The sequence below is a fragment of the Tripterygium wilfordii genome, chromosome 16, assembly GCF_013401445.1.
Source record: "Tripterygium wilfordii isolate XIE 37 chromosome 16, ASM1340144v1, whole genome shotgun sequence".
In the NCBI taxonomy this organism is placed as follows: domain Eukaryota; kingdom Viridiplantae; phylum Streptophyta; class Magnoliopsida; order Celastrales; family Celastraceae; genus Tripterygium; species Tripterygium wilfordii.
Window position 1 is genome coordinate 4,503,405 of NC_052247.1, and position 23,523 is coordinate 4,526,927.

The window sequence follows — 23,523 nt, forward strand, 5'->3', positions numbered from 1 at the left end:
TACAGTACACTACAAGCCCAATCAAAAATAAATCATAACTTCCCTTCTCCCTCTTTTCCTCACTGGAGATTGCAAGCAAGTGTCGTCTCACTTTTCCATTTTTTTAATAATAGGACACTACTTTACCGTGCCTCTTTGGATACCAACATAACTAGGGTCGGCCCTTGAACATCTCAGTATTTTTGCTAGGATAAAAAAGTATTGGGATACTTTTAGCTTATTTGGAATATCAATCTATATATATATAACTGAGGATCCACAAGGTTTCTCCTCAATTCATGGTGCCACGTGGACGTCTTTACAAAAAAGCTTACATAGACAAAAGAAAATTTTAAAATATATTAGAAAACTTTAAGACCCACAACCACACACATAAATATATTGTAAAACTTTAATACCCACAACCACACTCATACACTTTAAGACCCGCAACCACACTCATACAATTAATAGTATTTAAATAATTTTAAAATTATATTGAATTGTATGAGAATTTAATGTTTCATAGGAGTGGTTTGATGTTGTTTTGGTTTCTCAAAAGCCATGTATTGCTAATTATGAGAGTCTTTTGATATGACTCAATTAATGAAATTCATTTGTAGTATTTAGTTTGAAAAAATTTTGTGTGTTTTGGGCATTAATTACCACCATTTAACAATATGAATTACCCATTAAGATGATTAAGGTTACTTTTGGAACCCTCCATGTTATAAAAGGTGGCATCTTACCATTGAAACACAACCTTAAAACCATCATCCATACAACTCACAAAAAAATTATTTAGTAAAAATGGCAGAGGGTTTGCTTAAAGGTTTAAACCCCGATCAAATGGATTCGCATGTTGTGGTAAGGCTCACTCGACTTTGGGAATCACGGAATACCAAGACGGACGAAACAATAAGTATTGACATGATTTTGCTTGACCGCGAGGTGAGGATTTTTGTGATGTTTTCTTCTATTCCGCTATACACCCACATATTAACATGATCTTAGACACTTCTAATGTATTTTTCCCTCAATAGTTTACAAGTTTAAAAAAAATGGCAACCTACCTTAAATTTTTTAGATTTGCTTTCATACGTGATTTACACCATCTTCACTTAATTTGATGTATTCTTATTTTGTTTTATTTATTCTATAATATCTCTACTGTTTATTACATAATTTTATGGTCCACAAAATTTATTTGATTTGTATTATGAGTGTAATTTGTAGTTCTTTCCCTTTCTTAGCATATTGATAAAATGTATTGTAGTTATTTGCTATTTATTTGATGTTGTTCATCATGCTAACAAAGTATTGATTAATTTTAAAAGGGAACACAAATACATGCTATTATATGGAAACGTCAAGCGGAACGCTTCCGGGAGAAACTACATGAGGGGAAACTATACAAAATCAAGAATTTTAGGGTCGTTGTTAGCAAAGTTAATTACAAGCCGTGGATGGAAAAAAATTTCTTAGCAAATTAAAAAAAGGTATTGTATATATTTTACCTTCATCTCACAATCATTTTTATTTTCTACAATTAAAGCTCTACTACTCTTCATGTTAACAAAGTATCGAAAAGATTTCATACATCTCTATTTCCAATCAAAATATGTGCCGCGCGGGCATGCAACTAGTTTATATATATAAAATGGAAGCCTCAAGGATGCTTCCCCTTGAATTGTGAAGAATAACAAAGAGAGAGGTAAAAAAGCTTCCCCTTAATTGTAGGAAAATCATCAATGCTAATAATAAATACCCACTAAAAATTAAATAAACATAAGATTAAAGCTGTTAAAAAATTAAATAAATATAATATTAAAGATGTTAATTATGGGAAAATCAATGTTATTTCAATGATCACCAATTAAATGTACATAAATAGTATTAGAAACAACAAAAAGTGATAAAAGATGAAAAATAATGAAAAGTAACAGCTAAACATCAATTAAATGTGCATAAATACTACTATGCATAGAATGTTGTCCATACATATGTTTTTGATGACCTTTTCCACTTTGGAGAAAAAACATCGTTTGAACATATTTTTTCCTTATGCATTAAATTTCTTACTCCCTCTTAAAAAATTATTTCTTAGCATATTAAGAAAAATGTATTGTAGTTATTTGTTCATCTCATAATTATCTCCATTTTCTATAATTCAAACTTCGTTATTCATCATGGTAACAAAGTATCGAAAAATTATCAAAAATCTTTATTTTCCAAACTAATCATACGCCGAGCGAAACGCGAGCGTACAACTAGTTTATATTGAATTAACGACAAGCAGTCAAGCACTAAAGGCCCAATCCACGCCCAAGAAGCCTAGTTTGCCACGTACGTTACCAAAAAGTGATGTACGGCTATGCTTGGGACCAGAAAAGGAGAGAACTAGGGGTAGATTGTGTGTAACCAAAATTGGCGGTGGATTCGTGGGGCACGCAGTGATTAGTACAAGGCCCATTGTAGGAGAAACCCACAAGCCTGGTCTTCTCTCAATTGCTCCCGCAGGCGCAGAGAGACAAGCACATCAGCAGCATCTCCGCATCGACGGGTACTCTCTTCTCTTCTCTATCATTTGTTTTATAGTTCTAGATCTGATTCTCTTTCATATGTATCTCTTACCTTTCCTTTGATTTCTCTGCGTAGCGATGCATATATGTGTGTTGGGGTTTTATAAGATCTGGTGCTCTTATGGTGTGATTTCTAAAATATGTATGATTTAAGGTCAATGAATATTTGTGACTTTTAGATTTTTTGGGGGAATTTATGAAAGACGGTGTCTTTGTGATTCATTTTTCTATTGAGCGATGCTTTGAGTTAGACTCTAAATACAATTTTCTATATCTTTGCATTATCGTGGAAGCTGGGAAAATTTTCTGTTGTTTGTTTTCATGAAACTGAAAGAGATACTTCAAAATGTGTATTGGTTGGGGAAAACTTTAGAATACAAATTTATGGAGAACCCAAGTCAGAAACATGAAAAATTTATAAATGGACCAACGTAGTTTCCTCCGACAAGGAAAACTCGAATTTCAATTTTGCAAGCCGAAGAAACAGGTCTTAAGTTTCTTCATTCGATATAATTTTGGTTCTAATGAAAGATGGAGCCAGAGTGAATCAATTCAAAGAGAAAAATGGAAAAGTGACTTTTTGCGTCAACTGGTGGTGCGGGTATCATTTAGTAATTTGAATGAGTCACATGGCAGCTCTATCTGATTTTCTCCTTCATGTGTTTGCTTTTGGTTCTGTTTCCTATGTCAAAGCTGAATTACTGTGTATCTCCATTGCTGTCCAGAATATGTACTTGCAGTTTGTGTGGTTGAGGGTTTGGCAAATACATAATTTGATATTTTATGTCTTCTAATGTTATTTGGTCCATGCGTCTAACTTGGAATGCAATGTTTCTTGTTGTCATGAGAAAAAAGACATTGTGATAACATCCTACTCATTTTTTGTAAATTTAAGAATCCTGTACCATTTGCCTAGATGTTTGGTCTAAGACTCTTTGTCGTGGATTCAGTTTTGTCTTAAGAATTTTTTATAATGTTGGAGTTTCTTGTTTTCTTCTGTGGACATGACTCTCTCTCTCTCTTCCAACCACCCACCATTCATGCATCCATGCATTTTTTTTCTTCTTTGTTACTATTTGTTGGCCTCCTACAGTTTACAGAAATCAGAGTTTTAAGGCTAGAATTTTGTTTTTGAAACTCTTCCGGTTAGGTTCGGTTAAGTTCTTGGAAAATCTCTTGTGATTGCAAAAATCTTAATATGTGATTCCCAACAATACTTTGTAAACAAAATTACTGGATGACTGATAGAAACTCTCACATCAGAAAGATGGGGGAGTTAAGTGCTATTTATAAGGAGGGCAAAAGCCACTCCTTAACATGTCCATTAGGTTTTCACAAGAGCCCATGAAACATTGGTATTGTGGAGACCCATTGGACTACAGCTGATCCATGGGTGCGTGCACCCATGGATGCAGACTGGGCCTATTGGACTGTTAGGGTGGGGTTTGGGCCTGGACTCTCTAGAGCCCATGAAACATTGGTATGGAGGGGACCTTATCAATGGTATCGGAGCTGTTCGGTCCTCCGTGTGTGGGTGGGTCTATCTCCTTTTATCCGAGTGATCCTTGTACTGGGTTGGGCATGCCACGGGAGGGGCTACCTGTAGATCCGGGTAGGGTAGGGTAGGGAGAGCCTGTAAAGCTCGTGGAGACCCGGTGGCCGCAGAGTGTGAGTGCTATTTATAAGGAGAGCAAAGGTCACTCCTTAACATGTCCAATAGATTTTCACAAGAGCCCATGAAACATTGGTATTGTGGAGACCAATTGACACTGGGATGGAGGGGACCTTTGATTATGTGTTCTAAGTCTCTAAGCAGTTGGCCTAATGAGTATTCCAGGACTATAGAAAAATGCCACAGTGAATGTTTAATGTGTTTCAATCCAGTTCAAAGACATAAAAGGAAGGTGGACTAAATTATATCGTTAATTTTTTCCAAGTAAAAGAGAAACAGATTACTTGTGGGTTTTGCCTATTTAAATTAATCTGCTGCTATAAGAGCTACTCCAGGGCTGCTGGCTTTCGGAAAAAAAGGCGTCTTTTGCTTATGAAAGCCTTCATAATATAGAGTTTCACTGTTTCAGTAAGTTTGTATCTGATGAAGCTGAGTTACGTTTATTCTATATCAACCTGCAAAGAACTGATGTCTTTTTTGTTTGACAGTGTGCAAGATGGCAGCCTCATCAGCAGCTACCTTCTCAATTGGATCAACTGTTGCCTTTGGCTCCAAAGGCAGCCCAATTCTACAGTCAAAACTCTGTGGGGTGACGTTAAACTCTGAAAACCCGCTTAAACGTTTCTGTGGCCTTAGAGCAGCAACATTTATTAGCCGTGAATCAGAATCCTCATTCTTGGGCAAGGAAAGTGTTATGGCTCTGCAAGGATGCTTTGCACTAAAGGCGCAAAAATCAAACCAGAGGTCTCACCATCAGTTGCAGGTCCAGGCATCTTATAAGGTAGCAATTCTAGGAGCTGCTGGAGGGATTGGTCAGCCTCTGTCTCTGTTAATCAAGATGTCCCCCCTAGTCTCGGACCTGCACCTCTATGATATAGCAAATGTCAAGGGAGTTGCCGCTGATCTAAGTCACTGCAACACCCCCTCTCAGGTTGTGGATTTCACTGGAGCTGCTGAGTTGGGCAATGCATTGAAAGGTGTAGATGTTGTAGTCATTCCTGCTGGAGTTCCCAGAAAGCCTGGCATGACCCGTGATGACCTATTCAACATCAATGCAGGCATAGTGAAATCCTTGGTTGAGGCCGTTGCAGATAACTGTCCCAATGCTTTCATCCTTATTATTAGCAATCCAGTGAATTCCACTGTTCCTATTGCTGCTGAAGTACTGAAAGCAAAGGGTGTTTATGATCCCAAGAAGCTATTCGGCGTTACTACACTGGATGTTGTGAGGGCAAACACATTTGTTGCTCAGAAGAAGAACCTCAAACTCATTGATGTGGATGTCCCCGTGGCGGGGGGGCATGCTGGGATAACCATTCTTCCCCTTTTGTCCAAGGCCAAGCCTGCGGTAAGCTTTACTGATCAGGAAGTGGAAGAGCTAACTGTTAGGATCCAAAATGGTGGGACAGAAGTAGTGGAGGCAAAGGCTGGTGCGGGGTCTGCTACCCTGTCAATGGCATATGCTGCAGCCAGATTTTTGGAGTCTTCTCTCCGTGCGCTCGATGGAGATGCTGATGTATATGAGTGCTGTTTTGTTCAGTCTGATCTAACGGAGCTTCCATTCTTTGCATCAAGGGTTAAACTTGGGAGGAAAGGAGTCGAAGCTTTCATTACATCCGACCTGCAAGGATTGACTGAATATGAGCAGAAAGGTCTGGAAGCCCTTAAGCCAGAGCTGAAGGCTAGCATTGAGAAGGGTATTGCATTTGCCAATAAACATACAGTGGCAACTTAGAGTGAATTTTGAACACGTAACAGCAGCGAAACATGTTTGTTAGACGAGTTTTATACTAGGCAAAGTTCATTATTCTTATTGTGGAATTATCCTTGCACTACTGCTTTCATTTTTGTAGAAATTTGGTTTCCCTTTTGTTCCAAAGTACTTTTTCATGGAGATTTGTGGCGCGGATATTTTAGTGTTGTAGATTTTGAGAATGGAATCACTCTCTCTGAGAGCATGTAACAACTGTTGTTTCATGATAACATTGGTTGGGTTCTGCATTGGAAAGTCTCTTGATTATTGAAGCTTGTGAGTTGTTCCCAGTTTCAGAGAAAAACAATAGGAAAAATAAACAAATCTTGAGGCGATGAACTTTTCTTGATGCTATAGATCTGCAAATTCCCTCCTATTTAGTATGCTGACTATATCTCTGTCTGCACGAAATTTACTTTCAGGTATAAAAATGCTGGCATTTAGTATCCTTGGTTAGACTGTTTTCAATAATTGGACCCGTGATCTTTGGGTTACACCCTACAACTCTATCATGGGTCATGTTCTCCTGTCATAACTTCATAAAACCAGAAGAAGAAAAAAGTGAATAATAAATGTCTTCTATTTATGCAACACAGATTGAACAAGGAAACATACAGAGTTTTACAAGATACCAGAAGTATCATTGAAAAAGGCTTGGCACTCTTTTCTTGTCTTTCAGTACGTCTCTACTTCACCTCCTTCAAGTGCAATAACAGCAAAATTATGTGAAGTGTTATTGTCAATAGTAACCAACGCAGTTGAAACTGAATCAATAAACTCTGGCTTACATAATTGAAACTCTGTTTTCGAGTCGCGAGTCATCCAAATATGTTGGTGAAACTTCTGCCTTTTCCTGGTAACTTCACATAATACAGGGAAGTTGGAAACATGCAAGGATTGATGAAAATATCCACTTTTCAATCCTTAGTGAACATGGCTATTGTATCAGAACGCCACAGCTTCACTAATTTATCTCTGCACACAAGCTTCTCCTCTATCTTGCATACAGAAAGTCGAATGCCTTTCGAAGATATTTCTCAAAGCATTTGCCTGAGCAGTTTATTAAAATGATTTGAGCATGAGATGGTTTTTCCAACAGACCCAAGTCACCCAATATCTTTGTACAAGCTGACCATAGATTCATAGTTAGCTACCTTCAATCCAACATCTTCAGTCTAAGATCAGCAAACTGTAGGCATGACGCACGCCATACTGAGGTATAACTTCCTCTAGGGAATGGCTGCTCTTGTGCAACATATATGCAACTCTCTCAGTTGTCCATTTGGCACTGGCTATTCATTATTCAACCCCAATAGTGTCAATAAGGAATATTCCTCAACCATGATTACTGGTAGATATATCGAGTTGCACCCAAGCCACCCCTCGTATTTTCTGTAAAATAAATAATCTCTGAATCTCCTAATCTAGTCTGAACAGGTGTATGCAGCTTTAACATCTTACTAGCATCTGCAGTGACAACAAAGCCAGCGCATATTAAATATCCAGTTTTGAAGTCTCAACTTTGTCTGGTTGTGTTTTCTCCACCTCCGCTACATCTACCAGTAACCATTGCAGGAACAGTGTCCTTCTCGGAAATGATGGAACCGAGTCCGATCTCTAATAATTACTACTCGATTATACACCGCTGAAACAAACTCTGCAAATTTGTGGCAATCAACACAGGTGCGGATGTTCTTGGCCACTCTAATTGTTGTTCCTGGTGGAGTGGCAAGAACTCCAAAAGCAATGGCCAGTTTCTCACTGTGATAAGAGAGTACATACCCCTTCTCTTCTGCACCCAAATTATGCAACTCAGATGTGATTTCAGCGACATAACCAGCAATCTTGAGCTGTTTGTTTATCTCATCCAGCTTTTCATAAATTTCATCATTCCTCAGATGTGAATAATCATCAGCAACGAATTCATGTACTACTCCTTTTACCTCAATTGTACTACATCCAGGTGTTGTTTGGAAACCTTTCTCCTTCATAAATGCCCTCAATTCCGACACTTTGTCCCAATTGCCAATTGAAGAATATATGTTCAACAACAGAACATAATCCCCAGCTTCTGCTGCCCTGAGCTCAATCAAATGACCGATTATGCGCTCTCCAAGTGTAAAGTGTCGATGAATTCGACAAGCCCCGAGAAGGGTTCTCCAAATTGTTGAATCTGGCTTGATCCCCATTGATACTATAAACTGATAGGCCTCATCAAGCCGACCGGCACGACCCAATAAATCAACCATGCATCCATAATGACGTATGTTGGGCATTATTCCGAACTCTTTCCTCATGCGATCAAAAAACATCATTCCTTCATCAACGAAACCGCAATGACTACAAGCACAAAGAACTCCAGTAAAAGTTTGTTCATCAGGCAAAATACCCAATCTTTGCATCTCAACAAATGCTTCAATAGCTTCTCTCCCGTACCCATTCATTGCAAAACCAGAAATCATAGCGCTCCAAGAAACCACATTCTTATTACGTATTCCCTCAAACACCCCATAAGCTCTCTCCAGACAACCACACCGGGAATACATTGCTATAAGTGAGTGACTTAGATTCAAAGCATTACCATAGCCACGTTCCTCAATATACCTATGAACGCCTTCCCCAAATTCCAACGCACCCAAACTGGTACAAGCCTGTAGGATTAGCAAGCAAGTAACATCATCAGGTTGACAACCATAAGCGCCACTCTTCATACTATCAAACAAAACCAGAGCATCCCGGGTCCTACGGTTACGCAAATAGCAAGAAATTAATACATTCCAAGAAACAGTGTCTCTTTGAGGCATTTCATCAAACACTTTACACGCTTCCTCACCTTTCTCGCAATTTGAATATAAATCCATTAAGGTGGTTAACAAAAGACTATCTGATTGATGCCCATCTTTCAAAAGACATCCATGAATCTGTTCACCCCCATTTAACGAACAGAATTTAACGCAACACTTAATAACAAACATGGAAGATAATGCGTTTGCGTGTATACCTCTCCTTCTCAATTCTTGATATATATTAAATCCTTCCTCAGCTGAATTACTCAAGGAATAAGCCCTGATCATAGTGTTGTAATGGGAGACATATGGGTCTGACAAATGATCGAAAACTTGGCGTGAATAGCTCAAACTCCGAAGCGGAGAGAGCGCAACACGAGACAAGAAGGGAAGGGAAATGAAGGGTAATTGAAGAAGCGATGTAGAGATGACATAGGCATGGATTTGAAGCAAATGACTGTACTGAGAGCATGATTTTATGAGAGAAACCAGGCTCTGCATTTGTGTTTGATTTTGTGAGTATGAGGTGGATTTAACTCTATTTCGGGGGTGGTGGCGGTTCTGTGACGGCGCTCTTATGATTTGGGTATCAGTGGTAAAACGAGAAAGAAAGATACTGTGATGGCGGATGAGAGAGACCCACCGTGAGTTTCCGATGTGTGCCACTGCCGGCATTTGAGCTCTCACAAAACGTTTGAATTAACAGACGCAAGAATACACCCACAAGAGAAACTCAAGACTCGGGCCAAACACGGCTAACAAGTTAACGAACCTGATTTAATTGGGCTATAAACCGTATGGATCTTGGGCTAACTGGCCCATATGAACAAGACTTTGCTCCTTAAGCTGGGCCTGAACAACTAGTCCACTGCATTTGTTTTTTTTGGGTGATGCTATTTGCAAACATTTTGGACTCACTACACACATAATGTTAGCCCATTTATTAATAGGCCCACAATTTTAAAACTGTTCGAAGTTTTAAACCCTTCCCAAAATTTTCCAATCAAATGTTTCCCAACTCACCTGAACCCATATTCCAAATGAGCCTTAAGGGCCTAGATATGCTACTTAATGTTGTCTTTGTCTATAGTTTGGACGAATTGTTTTTAGAACATAATGTTGGAAATTCATGTCTTTGACCATGAATTGAAATGAGATCCGATCATTGGATATGTTGGAACTAAACATGAATTTATTGAGTTTTATGTGGAGAATAATTATGTGTGTTCACTTATTGGGCCGTCGGATTGTCTAACTTACACGTGATGGGGATGTTAGAATATGATATAAATAAGATGAAATGCCCCAACGCAACAAGTTAACTTATTGTGTTAATGAGAAAGTAACAAATTATAATGTGCTCTTCATGCCAAATTTTGGGTAATCCAAAATATGTAATTTTGTGTCTCGAATGGCTTGGTTGAGACATCTATGTATGCTTTGAGTATTCCCATTGAAGCTAAGAAAACCCTGCAAGAGAAGTCTCAAAGTGTAAAATGTGATGGAGAAGGATGAAGATGTTAGAAAGCGACAGTTGGGTTTCATTCTTTTGCTTTAAAATTGTGCCCAAAAGCAGAGAGTCCCACCTCATTTTGGAGTATCCAACATGTTTAATGTATTAGACCATGACCAGTCTCTCTTTCTCTTTACTTGCTTTTTTTTTTAAAAAAAAATAAAATTAAACCTTCTTTTTCTTTTTCACAAAATTATATATAAGCCAAGTAGGTTTCTTCATCCCCTTAATTTTCCCTTCAGCTTTTAAAATTTTATTAAAAAGAATTTGAATAGAGAGATTTCATAGGTGGAAGAGAAAAAGAAAAGATGGATATGAGAAGGCCAAAATATATATGAGAGAAGCCTGAACATCATCCCCAAAGAGACCAAAGAAGGAGGGAAAAAAAAAAAGCATAAAGGGAAACCCATTAAGCACAACAGACCAAGACTGAATTTTTTTGTTGAATGGAAGGAAGAGCCTTGGAATTTCTAAAGTTAGGGTTTAGCTAAGCATAAAGCAAGTGCTTGTTTGTTTTTGGAGGGGGATATCCTTCTCCCAGCATCTATACTTTTAATGGCTTTTCTTGCTTATGTAGCAATCTCTCCATTTTGCCTGGCTTATGCTCTTTTTCTTTAACAGCCAAGATCATTATGGTCATTAGAGCATAACATAATTATATTTAAAAAAAGAAAGAACTAATAATACAAAAAATATTTTCTTAATTTATTCATAATTCACAAATGTTTGTAACTTAAATAGTTTCAGCTTCAGACTCATTATTAGTAGTGGTTTGATAGAACACAAAGATGAAATACTAATGTAGTCCTCATTATTGCTTAATGCTTAACATGATCACACAAACCTCACGGTGGGGTGGCGAGTCAGTTAAAATTGACACTACAATGGGTGCGTTTGCCAGTGTGTTTGCATATGCTAAACGCACTACTTTTGACTTGAACGCATTACGTTCAAACAAAAAAATGTATGACATAGCGGTGCATTATGATATTACCACAACCGCGGTGAGTTCGAAACTGAAGCCGAAACTGTAGGGAACTGTTTGCACTCCTAACACAACATGGTTGACTGCATTTTCGGCGTCAAAACACGAGATTTTTTTTTTCCAATTTTATACTCAATCAATTTTATTATTTCATTTATATTTTTACAAAAATAAATTCATCAAAAATTAATTGATATAATGAAAAAAAAATCCAATTTCAGGTTTACCTCGCCAAAATATTCTAAGTGACACCCCCAAACACTTTGTCACCTCACAACGATTTCGTAACTCGGCTCACCTCACTGTAAAGGTCAAAGCACAACACACTCTGAAACAGACCCAACGACGCTTTAGCAGTTTCAATGGAGCCATATGTGCAGGACACTAGGGAATACATTGCAGATTATGTTTTGTAAGTCCATGTCAGCATGGTCGGATGACTTGGCAAGTCGGCTAGCTAAGAAGAGAGTTCAAAAGACTCCCGTTGGTCTCTGTTTGGTAAAAAAGAGCAATTGCAAATGATAGGGAGATGTGGTGGGGTGGGAACAAAGATGCTTCTCTTCCCAACGATATTGTTCCATCTATCAACTTTTTGTTCAAACCTGTCAGTAGAGTCTTCCAAAACAGCCAGGCTTACGATTGAGGTGAATCTCTGAGGCTTCCCTACATGTTCTTCGTCCCTCTCCTCTTGCTTTTATGCTTTTAGTCTTCCGAATCCTAGAAAAGATAAACAACAGTCTTATTCCTCCATATATAAGGCTTGAGTAACACATGGAAATGCAGTCTCAGACACACTACTACTCTCAATTATTCTCTCACTATTTCTTCAAGCAAGAGAAACATCATACATACACCTCTATCTATCCCTCCTTGAATGCAAAACATGGGTTTTTTGTTTCACAGAGGGCTTGTTCTCTTTGTTTGTATTGGAATTTTAGCTATTCAATCAGACAGAGTGTCTGGTCTGAGAAGTATGGATCTTGCTCTAAGATGGGATAAAGGGTTACTGCCGTTTGTTCAACATATGCGTATTCTTAAGGCTGTTGCTGGGAAGGATTTGGAAACAGAGAGAAGTTTGGCTCCTGCACAGTCAGCGATGTTTGATCCGAATGAATCAGAGAAAAGAAGGGTTAAAAGAGGATCCGATCCCATCCACAACAAATGCTGAAAAACAGAGGTTGCTTTCACAACCACAGAGAGTGCAGCAGAAAGTCTTCTAGCTAAGGAACTTGATCACCTGATTCAAAGAGGAAGATGAGGATGGAGAGTAGTCCAGGTATACTGACAGTGCTACAAAGGGTTTGCTGGGGTTTCTATATTTTCATTTGTTCTAGTCTTAAGCTTTTGTTAACCTGCAGCATTTGCAGCTAAACTCGCATTTGTGAGCCAGCATCCTCCCTATATTGTATAAATTTTAGGTCCTAACCAACAGGTAGATACTTCAAGATGATGAGGGGGGGGGGGGGGGGGGTTCTCTTATAAGAAATATAGCTACATTCCTTATATTTTTCGTCTTTTTTCTTTTTGGGTTTTCTTTTTTTTGCTAATACAGATCCCCTTCATCTCTAACAGTTATGTACCTCTAGCTATTCTGCACCTTGTTCTTTTCTACATGCTTATGTGTCTTGATGTTGTTCAAGAGTTTACAAAAAGGAGAACAAGAATCATAACAAATTCTATCATATAAATCCAATTAAAATCAGAATTACAGTTTTGTAATCAGAAACTAATAATTCTCACCTGAAAACCCATAACAAAAGTAAAATGTTTAGTGAAAGCAGCATAACAAAAGGGGAACAAAAATCCTTACAGATCTTCCATAAAAGTAGGCTTCTGTCCTCCTTGAAAAATGAGGACTCCAGCCAAATGGTTGATCAATCTCCAGTCATTGCAAGGTCAAAGAAAATTTGTACCTTGCAAATTGCAATTGCAATTGCATGTCATCATGTGTCACTTCAATTACTTGTTAACAGGAGTTGGGATCTGTGGTATCTATTCTGCCTGAAAATTTCTACACGTCGGGACGATATCTTTCGTGAGACTGCCTTCCAAATCATATCAACAGCATCATCAGGCTGGGATGGATACTGATATTCAAAGTGATGCACTATTTCCTTCAATCTATCCCACATCCTGGTCCATTGATCTTTCTCAATTCCCCTAAGGAAATTTAGTAGGTATCCCTTTTTAACAGCATCAGATGAATTGACAAAGACACAGAATTCCGAGTAGTCTAAGACATCTTCAAATGGGAGCTCTATATCATCACTTATTATTACAGGAACACAGTGACTCGCAATGGCATCAAATAGGCGATTTGAGGAGGGAGTATCACCAGCGATATTCAGACAAAATTTGGACGAGGCCATTCCTTGGCCTGCAACATTGACTCCATTCCCTTGCGCTGTTCCAAATGTAAAATGTACATCTTTCTCATCTTTCAGAAGGTAATATAATTCTTGGCGAATAACTCCTCCCTGAGGTATATAACAGTTAGATCAACACAGTTAGAGGCATCTCAGGAAATCTCAAGAGTAATGTTTCCTCCGAAAGAAAATTCAAGAACAAAAGGGGTGCCACAAAATGTACTGTTGTCAATATTATAACAGTCCATCCTTAATACAGTTGATAGAGCTATTGAATTCCTCATTTCAGATAAGACCCCGCAACAAGGTCATACTTGTAATTGAAAATCCATAGGCTCACTGAGGAATAATTGAAAATCCAGGTCATACATTGTAACTACTTTTACTTTCCTCATAACCAGAGACATACATTTGTGTGTGTCAGTGTGTGCGTGCATACGTATACATATGACTTACGACAATATATATACTCTAACCAGAATATTAAGAATTCATGAACCAATTGAATAAGAAAAATTCAGCCTTGTAAATCCATAGGAAATAAGTAAAATGCATTTCTCCACTTCATGTATCCCAGACTTTTCAAACACAAACCAGAATGATGAATGCTTGCCCAATCACATACTTATCTAACTGGAATCTAGATGAACTCCTCATAACAAACTCATCACTGTTTGTAAAATTAAGGCTATGGTGCTTATCCTGAGGATCTTCTAAATCACATTTAACTCGACCAAAGGTCCCAGATATTTGAACCAGGACATTGTGACAGATACCCTTCATTTTCTAAGGTAAACTACAAGGGTCCACATGCAGAGAGGTATTTGATACTTCAAATAATGATTAGAACCTAGAAAGGCATATGAAAATAGTTGTATTGCTATTCTATCTGCATCCAATTATGCAAATATCCAGGGTGTAGCCAAAAATCAATTAAAAATTTATTAGAGCATCAAAGTAGTTTCCATATTCAACAACACTGTCTGAACAGCTATAGGAATTATGATATAAGCGACCTTAGAATAAACTATCATCAAGTAGCTTAGCTTTAGCTAATACACATTTGGTCGTATGATCTAAATTGTAGCAAACAATTTTCATGACAGAGCTTAACAAAAAAAAGAAAAAACTTCATGACAAATGCATTTGGTTAGCTATGGGCGAACTTGGGGACCAGTGGTATAGTTGCTTTATTGCACCCTAAAAGTCACATGTTCAAGTAAGGATACAACCTCCCCGCTTGCCAGAGGTAAGGCTGTATACATCTAATCTAACCTTCCCTGACCATGTATTCACGACAAGAGTCTTGCGCATAGGAGTTGTTTAGCTATTTCGAAAAATCATGGTAAAGTTGATTGTCTTAACACTAAACAACAAACAAAACACAAATTAAGCACCAAATAACTTTTACAACAGAAGGGGAGACAGGAAGAGAAACTTACATCTTTTCTATATATCGCTCCCTGGAAATATATCAATATAGGACGTTTGTCATATGAAGCTGATTCATCACTGGGAATGGTCCTAACTACATGATTGTAAGGACCAATAATATCCTTCTGAAGATTTGCGATTTCCATTGGGTATCTTCCAAAATCGGCAAGTAACAACATAGCAGAACCCAACTTCTTTCTTGCATCTAACATGCAATTTGGATGATGAGCTACAATTAAATGATCCTTCCCTCCATGTCTCCTCCATTCATCCCGACCCGTCAAAAACTGCAACAATTTGTCCTGCAACATCTTGTTAACACTGACTTTCGCATTTCCCTGGAGCTTTGAATGCCGGTTGTAACTCAGGGATGAAAAGAATGGCACGAATACAATATCTGCCTCACTATGATTTTTCACTCTAATCGCACTGCAGGGCCTGGCCACTTTTGGTGAGTTTGATGACAGAAGATCAAGTGTGAGCCAATACTCCATGCTATGCTGTAAATTCAACCCGTCAGCATATGCTGGGATGTGATTGGGGTTATTGATACTGGGCCACGTTTGATTTTCCCTTCCTTTCCAACCCAGTAACCCAAAGTGAAATTGAGGCGGCAAGTCATACATATATACCTTTAGGACAGCATCATTTGAATCACAGGGTCTTCCTCCGCCTAACCTGGAACCCATTTCCCTGCCAGAATTGGAATTTGCACATGGCACTCGATTTCCTTTGGTTGGGTTAAAATCGATATGTGAAGGTTTATCAGAGAGTAAAGGATTTTGCATTTGTTCACTTTTGACATTGGAGTTGAAGTAAACTGAGGTGCCATTTAGAAGGATTAGCTTAAAAACTGATCTAGGTAGGAAAGAACCATGGTTAAATTGAAGAAGGAAAACAGAAGAAAGGATCAAAAGGAATGTTGAAATAGTTACTAAGGAAAACAGAAACCTTGAAGGAAGCTTGCTCTTCTCCAACATTGATGAAATCCTTAAGACCAAGTTCTTATAAGTGAATCTAACACCACAATAACACTAGAAATGATGGCTGTTACAATAGAAGGAAAGTAATTAAAGCCAACTCACCAAAAGAAGTCGGGTTTCTAGAGCAACTTTCCCATGGAAAAACAGAAAACACCGTTTACAAGAACCCCCTGCAATGGGTTTAGCGCTTTTGATGCATCAAACAAGCTGGGCAATCAACAAAGCTCGAGAGAAAGATTCCAAGTCCCAGAAATTAAAGACGGATTGATTTTCTACATATGAGAAGAAACACAAATGTTCAACCCAATTTTGTCCTCAAACACAGTATGCTCTGTGAAAAAAAAAATTAAGTTCAGCATCTTTTGCTCTTGTAGTCATAGCAAAGTATCAATCTGCGCATCGATACAGGATAAAAGGAGAAGAAAAACATCCCAAAAAAAACACAGTATGTTCAGCTCCTACAAGTGAACTTGTTCTTCTTGATTCACAAGCCAAAAAAATTCCCAGAAGAACTTCATTAACAGGGTTGTCAAGAAGCAAAAAATTGATAAAAAGTAGAACCATCAAGAAGGGTACCTGATTAACTTCTTCTTCTTCGAGATTGTGGGAGACTTCACAGGCACAGAGGATTAAAGCATATTTACTCGAGATAATTATGCTTCAAAATTATAAATATTTTATTTCTGATCAAAATTATAAAAGTAGAACCATCAAAAGGGTACCTTTTTGTTGTGATTAACAGTGAATATATAATAAAGTTGTTAACTTTTTATATTATTCTTTGTGGGTGTTCATCCATCATAAGTAATTATCATTTATCATGCAGCGTTTTAGAGACCAGACCGGACACAGAGAGATTAGATTAGATTCAAGGCACCCTCTTGGCGTGTCCGGATGCGTGATTGGTGTTTCTCAAAGGTACTTTTTTGTTTCTTAATCATTTGTGTTTTTGTTTCTTTAAGGTGAAAAGACCGGATTGAGGGCCCGTTCGGCACAAATTTAGACTGTTGGATTTTATAAATCCAATCCAACGGTTCACATAATTTGGGACTCTTACAACTTTCTTTCTTCGCTCACCCATTCTCACTCTTGCTGCCAATCCCAACAGCAACAAGGGCAAACTTCTTGACAATCACAACTGAGGCAATATTGTTATCATCAGAAGCCTTTTGTTTGAGATGAACCTTGATTTGGTGAATTGAAGTTGGCCTTAAGAGCCTTCCGCAGGGAAGAGTTGGTTGTTTTTGTTGGAAGAGTTCACAATGAAACCGACCGAAAGCATTACCGCTTAGTCACTCGGACGGCCCTCGATCCCAGAAGACTTGATTGCATTAGTTAAAAATCAATACATATATCATGGTAATTTTCTCCACTCAATAGGTAGACGAAACTCATTAAGACAATACCCAACAACAAACAAAAGCAAACTAAAACCTACCAATATCAATGGACACCAGAGGTACTACACCGGGAAGAATACCCGACTCTGGAGAAATAATCGAAAACATACAAAACAAATTGAGAATTCTTGTCTTCACACTGAAGAAGGATTGAAACAACAAACTTAAACAACAAACTTGCATCTGCAGAATCATATCTATCAGTTTGAAACCATATCCAAAAAAGGTTTGGCAATTTGATTCAGAATCAAAGCAAATATGGAAATAAAAGCAGATTTGGGTGTAGGTCGAAAGAGATTGACCATCATCTTTTTCATTGTCGCATAGATGTTGTCAATCGACAAACTGACCGACACCAAAGTGTGTGTGTACTTACCCCAAGTGTAGGGTATCGTCAAGTAATAAACCGGTGAGTCCGGTATCGATCCACGAGGAAGCAATGCAAATTTGAAGTGAATGATATGCAAATGACTAGCTAACACTAATAAACACAATGAATATCAAATAAAAGCAAGTAAAAGAAATGGGCCGAATGACTCGGTAGCATGAGCGATTTTGTAATCAAAGTAAGCACAAATTGGATTTAAAACAATTAATTAAAAACCTAGTCTCTAATCCGTCCCGGTGGTTACTCGGTTCTCATACTCAAGGTATCATTGCAAACACACACAACCATACACAATGCATTGTGTGATACTATCAATCATGCATATGCAAAGAGAATTGGGATATAAGACTTCAATTCATACATGTAGGCCATCGGGTCTCTTAATCTACGATGAACGCAAAGGGATAAGCACCTAATATTATGGATTAATGTTCCCCCTTAGGGCTCGGCTTGGCTAACACCCTAGTTTCACACTCAAAGATCAATTAACCATAACTCTCCCATGCACATTCCTAAATTAACCCAAAACCCCATCATCAATACACATAATTAATAGCTATGCAATGGAAAACTCAATTAATTAAGGAAATCATGCAATGGATTTAACAATTCTCAATCTAACACATTAGATGCAATCCCTAGACTAGACAATTCAAGAATACAATCAAATATGTCATTCTCATATATCCAATCACACAATTATCACGAAATTAAAAGAGAAGGATCGAAACTACGACCCTTTGAGCATACCTTGAGTAATCGAAACCTTGCATCCACCTTTCGGGATTAGAAACTAGAGAAGAGAACTACCCACTCATGATTGTTGCAATAAACATCCAATCTATTGTCATCTAAATCAGAGTTTATACAAAATCAAGAGAAAGCACCAAAAAACAACAAAGAAAACTTAGAGAGAGAAACTAGATCTACACTACTCCTATGGTGGCTTCATCTTGGAGAAGTCAATGAATAATTCATTAAATCTCAACCTTGCAATATGTAGCCTTTGCACTTGCATTATTTTCCAAGTCTAGCTTTGCAAGATTTGAGTTGTCATGTGCACTTGCAGCCATCTTTGACCATTTGATTAAACTTGCACCAAATCTTGACCTTGGTATCTCCAACAATTTTGTCATCTTTGACCATTTGATCAAACTTGCACCAAATCTTGGCATTGGTATCTCCAACAATTTCCTTTTAAATGTGTAGCAACTTGCAGCCATCTTTGACTCCAAAAATCAAGTAAGATCTTCTTTTAAGTCAAAAATTGCAAGCAAGAATGTTGTCTTATGCACAACCATTGGATTCACCTTTAAATGATCATCTTAACCCTTCAAGTCTTGTTGTAATCTAATCCATTCATAAAACAATTCAATCTCGGCCATAGATTAGTGTACCGTTGGAGCTTGTAGTCTTCAAGAATATCTTCATAATCTAAGTCCCGACACCTCACAGCAAAAAGTGCCCAAAAAGTGCTCCAACTTGCCCAATTCAGTCATTTAAGCCCGATTTCCTGCAGAACCAACGGGAAACATGTATAAGGGTAAAATTACTTTATTTAAACACAAATGAATTACTATAAGCACTAGAACCTCCTAATTAGATAGTATTAGGACCTCAAAATAGAGGTCCGGTCACAAACCCATAGGAAGAACATGCAGTTTAAATTATTCGACAAGCATACTAAGACTGCCCTACGAGAAAGAAAGAAAGAAAGAAAGAAAATAAAGGGGAGGAGTTGAGAGAGTTTGAGAAGTTTTTGGAAAAGTTCATTTCTTCCGCTTTCCATTTAATCAAATTTAAAATTTTAGCAATATAGTCAAGAAAATCAAAATCCTAGGAATCTAACTCCTATGAAACTATTATATGTTTGCCTTACATGCATGGTTTGCGAGTATTATAGGTGAGAGTATGTTCTACTTCAAGAACTGTTAGTTAAATAATATGAAATGTATGGAATAAGTAAACAATAATCAACACACAAAAATAATGAGGAAAACCCAGCAGGGAAAAAAAACATCGAGTCTATCAAGCGAGCAACTTTGGAACCAATCCACCATGTGAATAAAGATTACAAAGATTCTAACCTTAGTACATCAACTATTCAGTGTATATTTCTCCAAAAGCAACAATTCCGCTTGTGCTTTGGCAACTACCAAAGACTTTAATTGGGAAGACAATGTATGATACTCTGCCAACAAGTGAACACTCAACCTAGAGCTGTTTCACGCCAATAGGTCTATGGTTTGTTAAGGTCATCTAAAATGATGAGCAAAGTCCAATTATAGATTTTTTTAATCCCTAAACAATCAATAGTTTGATATTTGAGGTCCTTTTATTTCAACAACAATGTTAGATAACCCAAGTAATCCAAATCTGTGGCATGACCATGTCAAAGAGAGAGAGAGAGAAATAGATGGAAGAGAGAGGAAAAGAGAGAAAGAGAAAGATAGTGAGGGTGAGGATCGCGTGAGAGGAGACTTTGAGTTTCAATTTTTACACCTAGGCAATAACATGGATATGCCACTTAGGTGCCACGTAGACTTTGGTTGTTCTGGCCCAAAGTTAGCCAAAAGCGTGATCAATTAAGGAAAAATTGAGGCCATGGAAGGGTTCCAATTTCTTCCAATTTGTCTATTATTAAAACTTCGTGACTAAAGTGTGCTTCAAAAATCTTTGATAAGGAACCATAGTGTAAAACCCGGGGTATTTTGATCGTCTCATATGCACGGTTATTATACTGTCCCATATATATGGATTTACCCAGTGCACACCTGAAGGGTAATAATTACGGATTCTCATATTATAAAAGAAATATTCAAGGTGGGTGGACGATATATAACATTTATTCATGCATAATTAGGTAGATAAAAAAATAGAGGTGAATGAGAAAATAAAATCAGGGGCATTTTGGTCCTCCTCTCTTGGTCTTCCAGTTGTTGTAGCAGGGACACACAGCTTTGTTTCCATAGTAGCCAGGAGGAACGCATAAACACTTGGTGCAGCATTTCTGGCAGAAGAACATGCATGGCTTGTGGTATTGTGTCTTGCTGCATCTCCTTGAGCATTGTGATGGGCATTCTGGTCATTTCCCATTTACAAAATATAACAATATTTGTTAGATTAGGAAAAAAAATCATTTATTACAGTAATACTATTTATAAGTATTGAATAATATACTCCCTTTATAAATTGCATTGTTCAATAATATCACTTACGGTAGCTCTTTAGACTCCCTGGTCCATAATTGCCCTGAAAATTTGAGTTGGTTTTACTCATATTAGGGTAATTAATTAAGTACGATAAGCTTTAAATAAAGTAATTGTAATAGCACGCACTACCGCACTAGTAATTTGTCCGTTTTGAGTTAGTCCATGATGGGCCACAAGGTTTTGTCTTCCCAAGCCTAGCACCAACCCATACTAATTTGACCATAGGAAAATAGTTTCTTATTAGTTAGAAAGTTTGACTTATTATATTTTGTATTTCACATCTTTTCCTGGGCGATGTGAGACAAGAGTGTTAGAAATCTCACATTGAAAAATGTGAGGATATTGTTTGGTTTATTAGGACAAGCCCACCCCTTACTATTAACAAGCCCCTATAATAAGGACAATCCAGATGACACAATCCAGTTTGAAAGGCTTGTGGTCCACCCACTCGAGTTGGGTGTTACAGTAACAATATCTTCCATTAAAATGGAGAAATTATGTAAAGAAGAAGAAGAGACTTTACCCCATCAAGGTGGTACTGGTCTTCTTCTTTTGCCACAACCTTAAAAAAAAATAGTGAATCACATTTGCATTATATATATAATAGTAGAGAGAGAGAGAGAGAGAAAGCCAATTTAGAGTAATTGGTGTATAATGGAAATGAAAGAGGTAGCTCACCTTGGTTGCTGCCATGGAAGTGCAAATAAGTGCAAGAACCAGAATGCAAAGGAAGTAATTAGCAGCCATAACTAGGCAGTGAATATGTTGTTGTGTGTTTGATTCAAGTTTGTAGAGGTACTGGTGAACATATGGTGTGGGCTATAAATAAAAGCAAAGGAGCTGGGCCCCCTAGTTTGTTGTTTAGTGCAACAATCTGATGATCTCTGCATAAACTGAACTTCACTCATGTTTGTTAGAGCCAATGGTTCATCTATAGATAAGGCCTTGTGAATGGATGGGATTAGGAGCTCATAATTGAAAGTTTCATGTGTAGGAGTCCCCATGCAGGCCATGTGAGATGAGCAACAGAAAAGCACATGCACTAAATAAGCAATAACCCATCCCCTCTTGTCTCTGTCCCCACTTTTTGGATGAGGAAACTTTGTGGGGGCCCCCATTCATGGCTCTTTTTTTCACCAAAATTGAGTTTAGGCCCAATGACTGGCTCATTTATAGGCCCAATGGTTGGCTCATTTTTTTTCTTCTTCTTTTAGGCCTTTTAATTCATGTAAACTCTAAATGGTTGCAACTCCCATCAAAATAGTTTGAAAAGTTGTGTGGTTCAATTTCTAGCCTAATTGGTTAAGAGATAATCTTCTCTATTTAGAGATCGTAGGTTCAATTCTTATCGAATTCGTATATAGAATTACCATGTACTTAGTTGTCTGCCACGCATAGTTTGTAGACCATTGCACGAGCTCATAAACTTTTCTTGTGTACACTCGAAAAGTATTAATTGTGAGTTCCACATATCCTACAAAAATTTATATATAGGTCGAGGGTCACAAGGGCAACCGTAATTATTGAGATATTGAATGTATTAATATATATTTATAAAATAATAACTAAGTGAGTTTTTAGTAAAAACATATTAATATATCTTCTTTTTATTTTTATTGATTAGGAGTATGAAGTTGGGTCGCTCTGCAGTCTGCATGGTTTGAATCTCAACCATGGTCTTTGGGAGCAATTATCCTAAGCTTTACGTGCGAGATGGACATTGAAATGATATTATTGATGAACATTCATATTAATATTTAGTCTCATAAGGTAACTCAAAAGGTTAACAAAAATACATATTAAAATTGATAAAAATTAATCAAATACCATGTAAGATGAAGTAATATATAATGTGTAACAACAACAATAAATATTGTTATGTATTGTTGTTTAATATAAACAATAATATAATGAAGGTTATTATTGTTATGTATCATATTCATTACTAGTTGGTGATAAGCAAAATGAAACTTTTCAAAAATTATAGCCTAAATATACAAATATAGGTATAAATTAGATATACATATGTTCATATCCAATGCTTGAATAATTCTCCACTAATAGTGAAGGAACATATACATTAATTATTTCTCAAGTGTTTCCCATGCTTGCATGTCCCCATTATAGGTCAACAGGATTAGGGTAGCTCACCAATTATTTTTGTTTTTGTCATCTCCAATAATAGTGGAAACTAAATAAATAAAAATCTCAACTTGCTTACTTACAAGAAGAACAAAACATATTTGACAAATTAAAAATGAAACTGAAAATAAACATCTACACATTATTAATGAGTGTTTCGATGAGCTTCGAAAATTTTAAAAAAAAAAAAATATATATATATATATATATATATGTATATATATATAAATTCTCACATGCGCACCAACTTTACGCACTTGAAATTTAATAACTGTAATAAAGCACAAGATAAGTGAGAGCCACACATTTGATGTGGCACTTACTGCAT

The 23,523-nt window shown here is 37.2% G+C and overlaps 4 protein-coding genes across 7 annotated transcripts; 1 reads left to right on the forward strand and 3 right to left on the reverse strand.

The window, feature by feature from the left end:
- The first annotated feature begins 2,508 nt into the window (after positions 1-2,508).
- Positions 2,509-6,199, forward strand: LOC119980912 (malate dehydrogenase, chloroplastic-like). 2 transcript variants are annotated; one of them, XM_038823751.1, is made up of 2 exons: positions 2,509-2,541; positions 4,722-6,199. In XM_038823751.1, exon 2 carries the CDS (start codon positions 4,730-4,732, stop codon positions 5,966-5,968), a length of 1,239 nt encoding a protein of 412 aa, XP_038679679.1. In that variant the 5' UTR covers positions 2,509-2,541; positions 4,722-4,729; the 3' UTR covers positions 5,969-6,199. The 2 variants fall into 2 exon arrangements, with proteins under 2 accessions (XP_038679679.1, XP_038679678.1); XM_038823750.1 differs by lacking the exon at positions 2,509-2,541 and adding an exon at positions 4,569-4,641.
- A 160-nt stretch (positions 6,200-6,359) lies between these two features.
- On the reverse strand, positions 6,360-9,510 carry LOC119980911 (pentatricopeptide repeat-containing protein At3g47530). The gene has a single exon (XM_038823749.1). The coding sequence runs from the start codon at positions 9,445-9,447 to the stop codon at positions 7,543-7,545; it is 1,905 nt and encodes a 634-aa protein (XP_038679677.1). The 5' UTR covers positions 9,448-9,510; the 3' UTR covers positions 6,360-7,542.
- Positions 9,511-11,487: 1,977 nt separating this feature from the next.
- LOC119980251 (probable arabinosyltransferase ARAD1) lies at positions 11,488-16,952 on the reverse strand. 3 transcript variants are annotated; one of them, XR_005463831.1, is made up of 4 exons: positions 16,630-16,952; positions 15,079-16,384; positions 13,081-13,747; positions 11,488-11,987 (listed from the first exon to the last, which is right to left on the reverse strand). XR_005463831.1 is itself a non-coding variant. In XM_038822875.1 (3 exons), exons 2-3 carry the CDS (start codon positions 16,048-16,050, stop codon positions 13,226-13,228), a joined length of 1,494 nt encoding a protein of 497 aa, XP_038678803.1. In that variant the 5' UTR covers positions 16,051-16,325; positions 16,630-16,952; the 3' UTR covers positions 12,932-13,225. The 3 variants fall into 3 exon arrangements, 2 of the variants coding, with proteins under 2 accessions (XP_038678803.1, XP_038678802.1); XM_038822875.1 differs by lacking the exon at positions 11,488-11,987 and having other exon boundaries at positions 12,932-13,747; positions 15,079-16,325; XM_038822874.1 differs by lacking the exon at positions 11,488-11,987 and having other exon boundaries at positions 12,932-13,747.
- A 3,751-nt stretch (positions 16,953-20,703) lies between these two features.
- Positions 20,704-21,826, reverse strand: LOC119981481 (gibberellin-regulated protein 6). The gene is made up of 4 exons (XM_038824621.1): positions 21,732-21,826; positions 21,577-21,615; positions 21,060-21,093; positions 20,704-20,922 (listed from the first exon to the last, which is right to left on the reverse strand). The coding sequence occupies exons 1-4, from the start codon at positions 21,798-21,800 to the stop codon at positions 20,741-20,743; spliced, it is 324 nt and encodes a 107-aa protein (XP_038680549.1). The 5' UTR covers positions 21,801-21,826; the 3' UTR covers positions 20,704-20,740.
- Between the last annotated feature and the right edge of the window lie 1,697 nt (positions 21,827-23,523).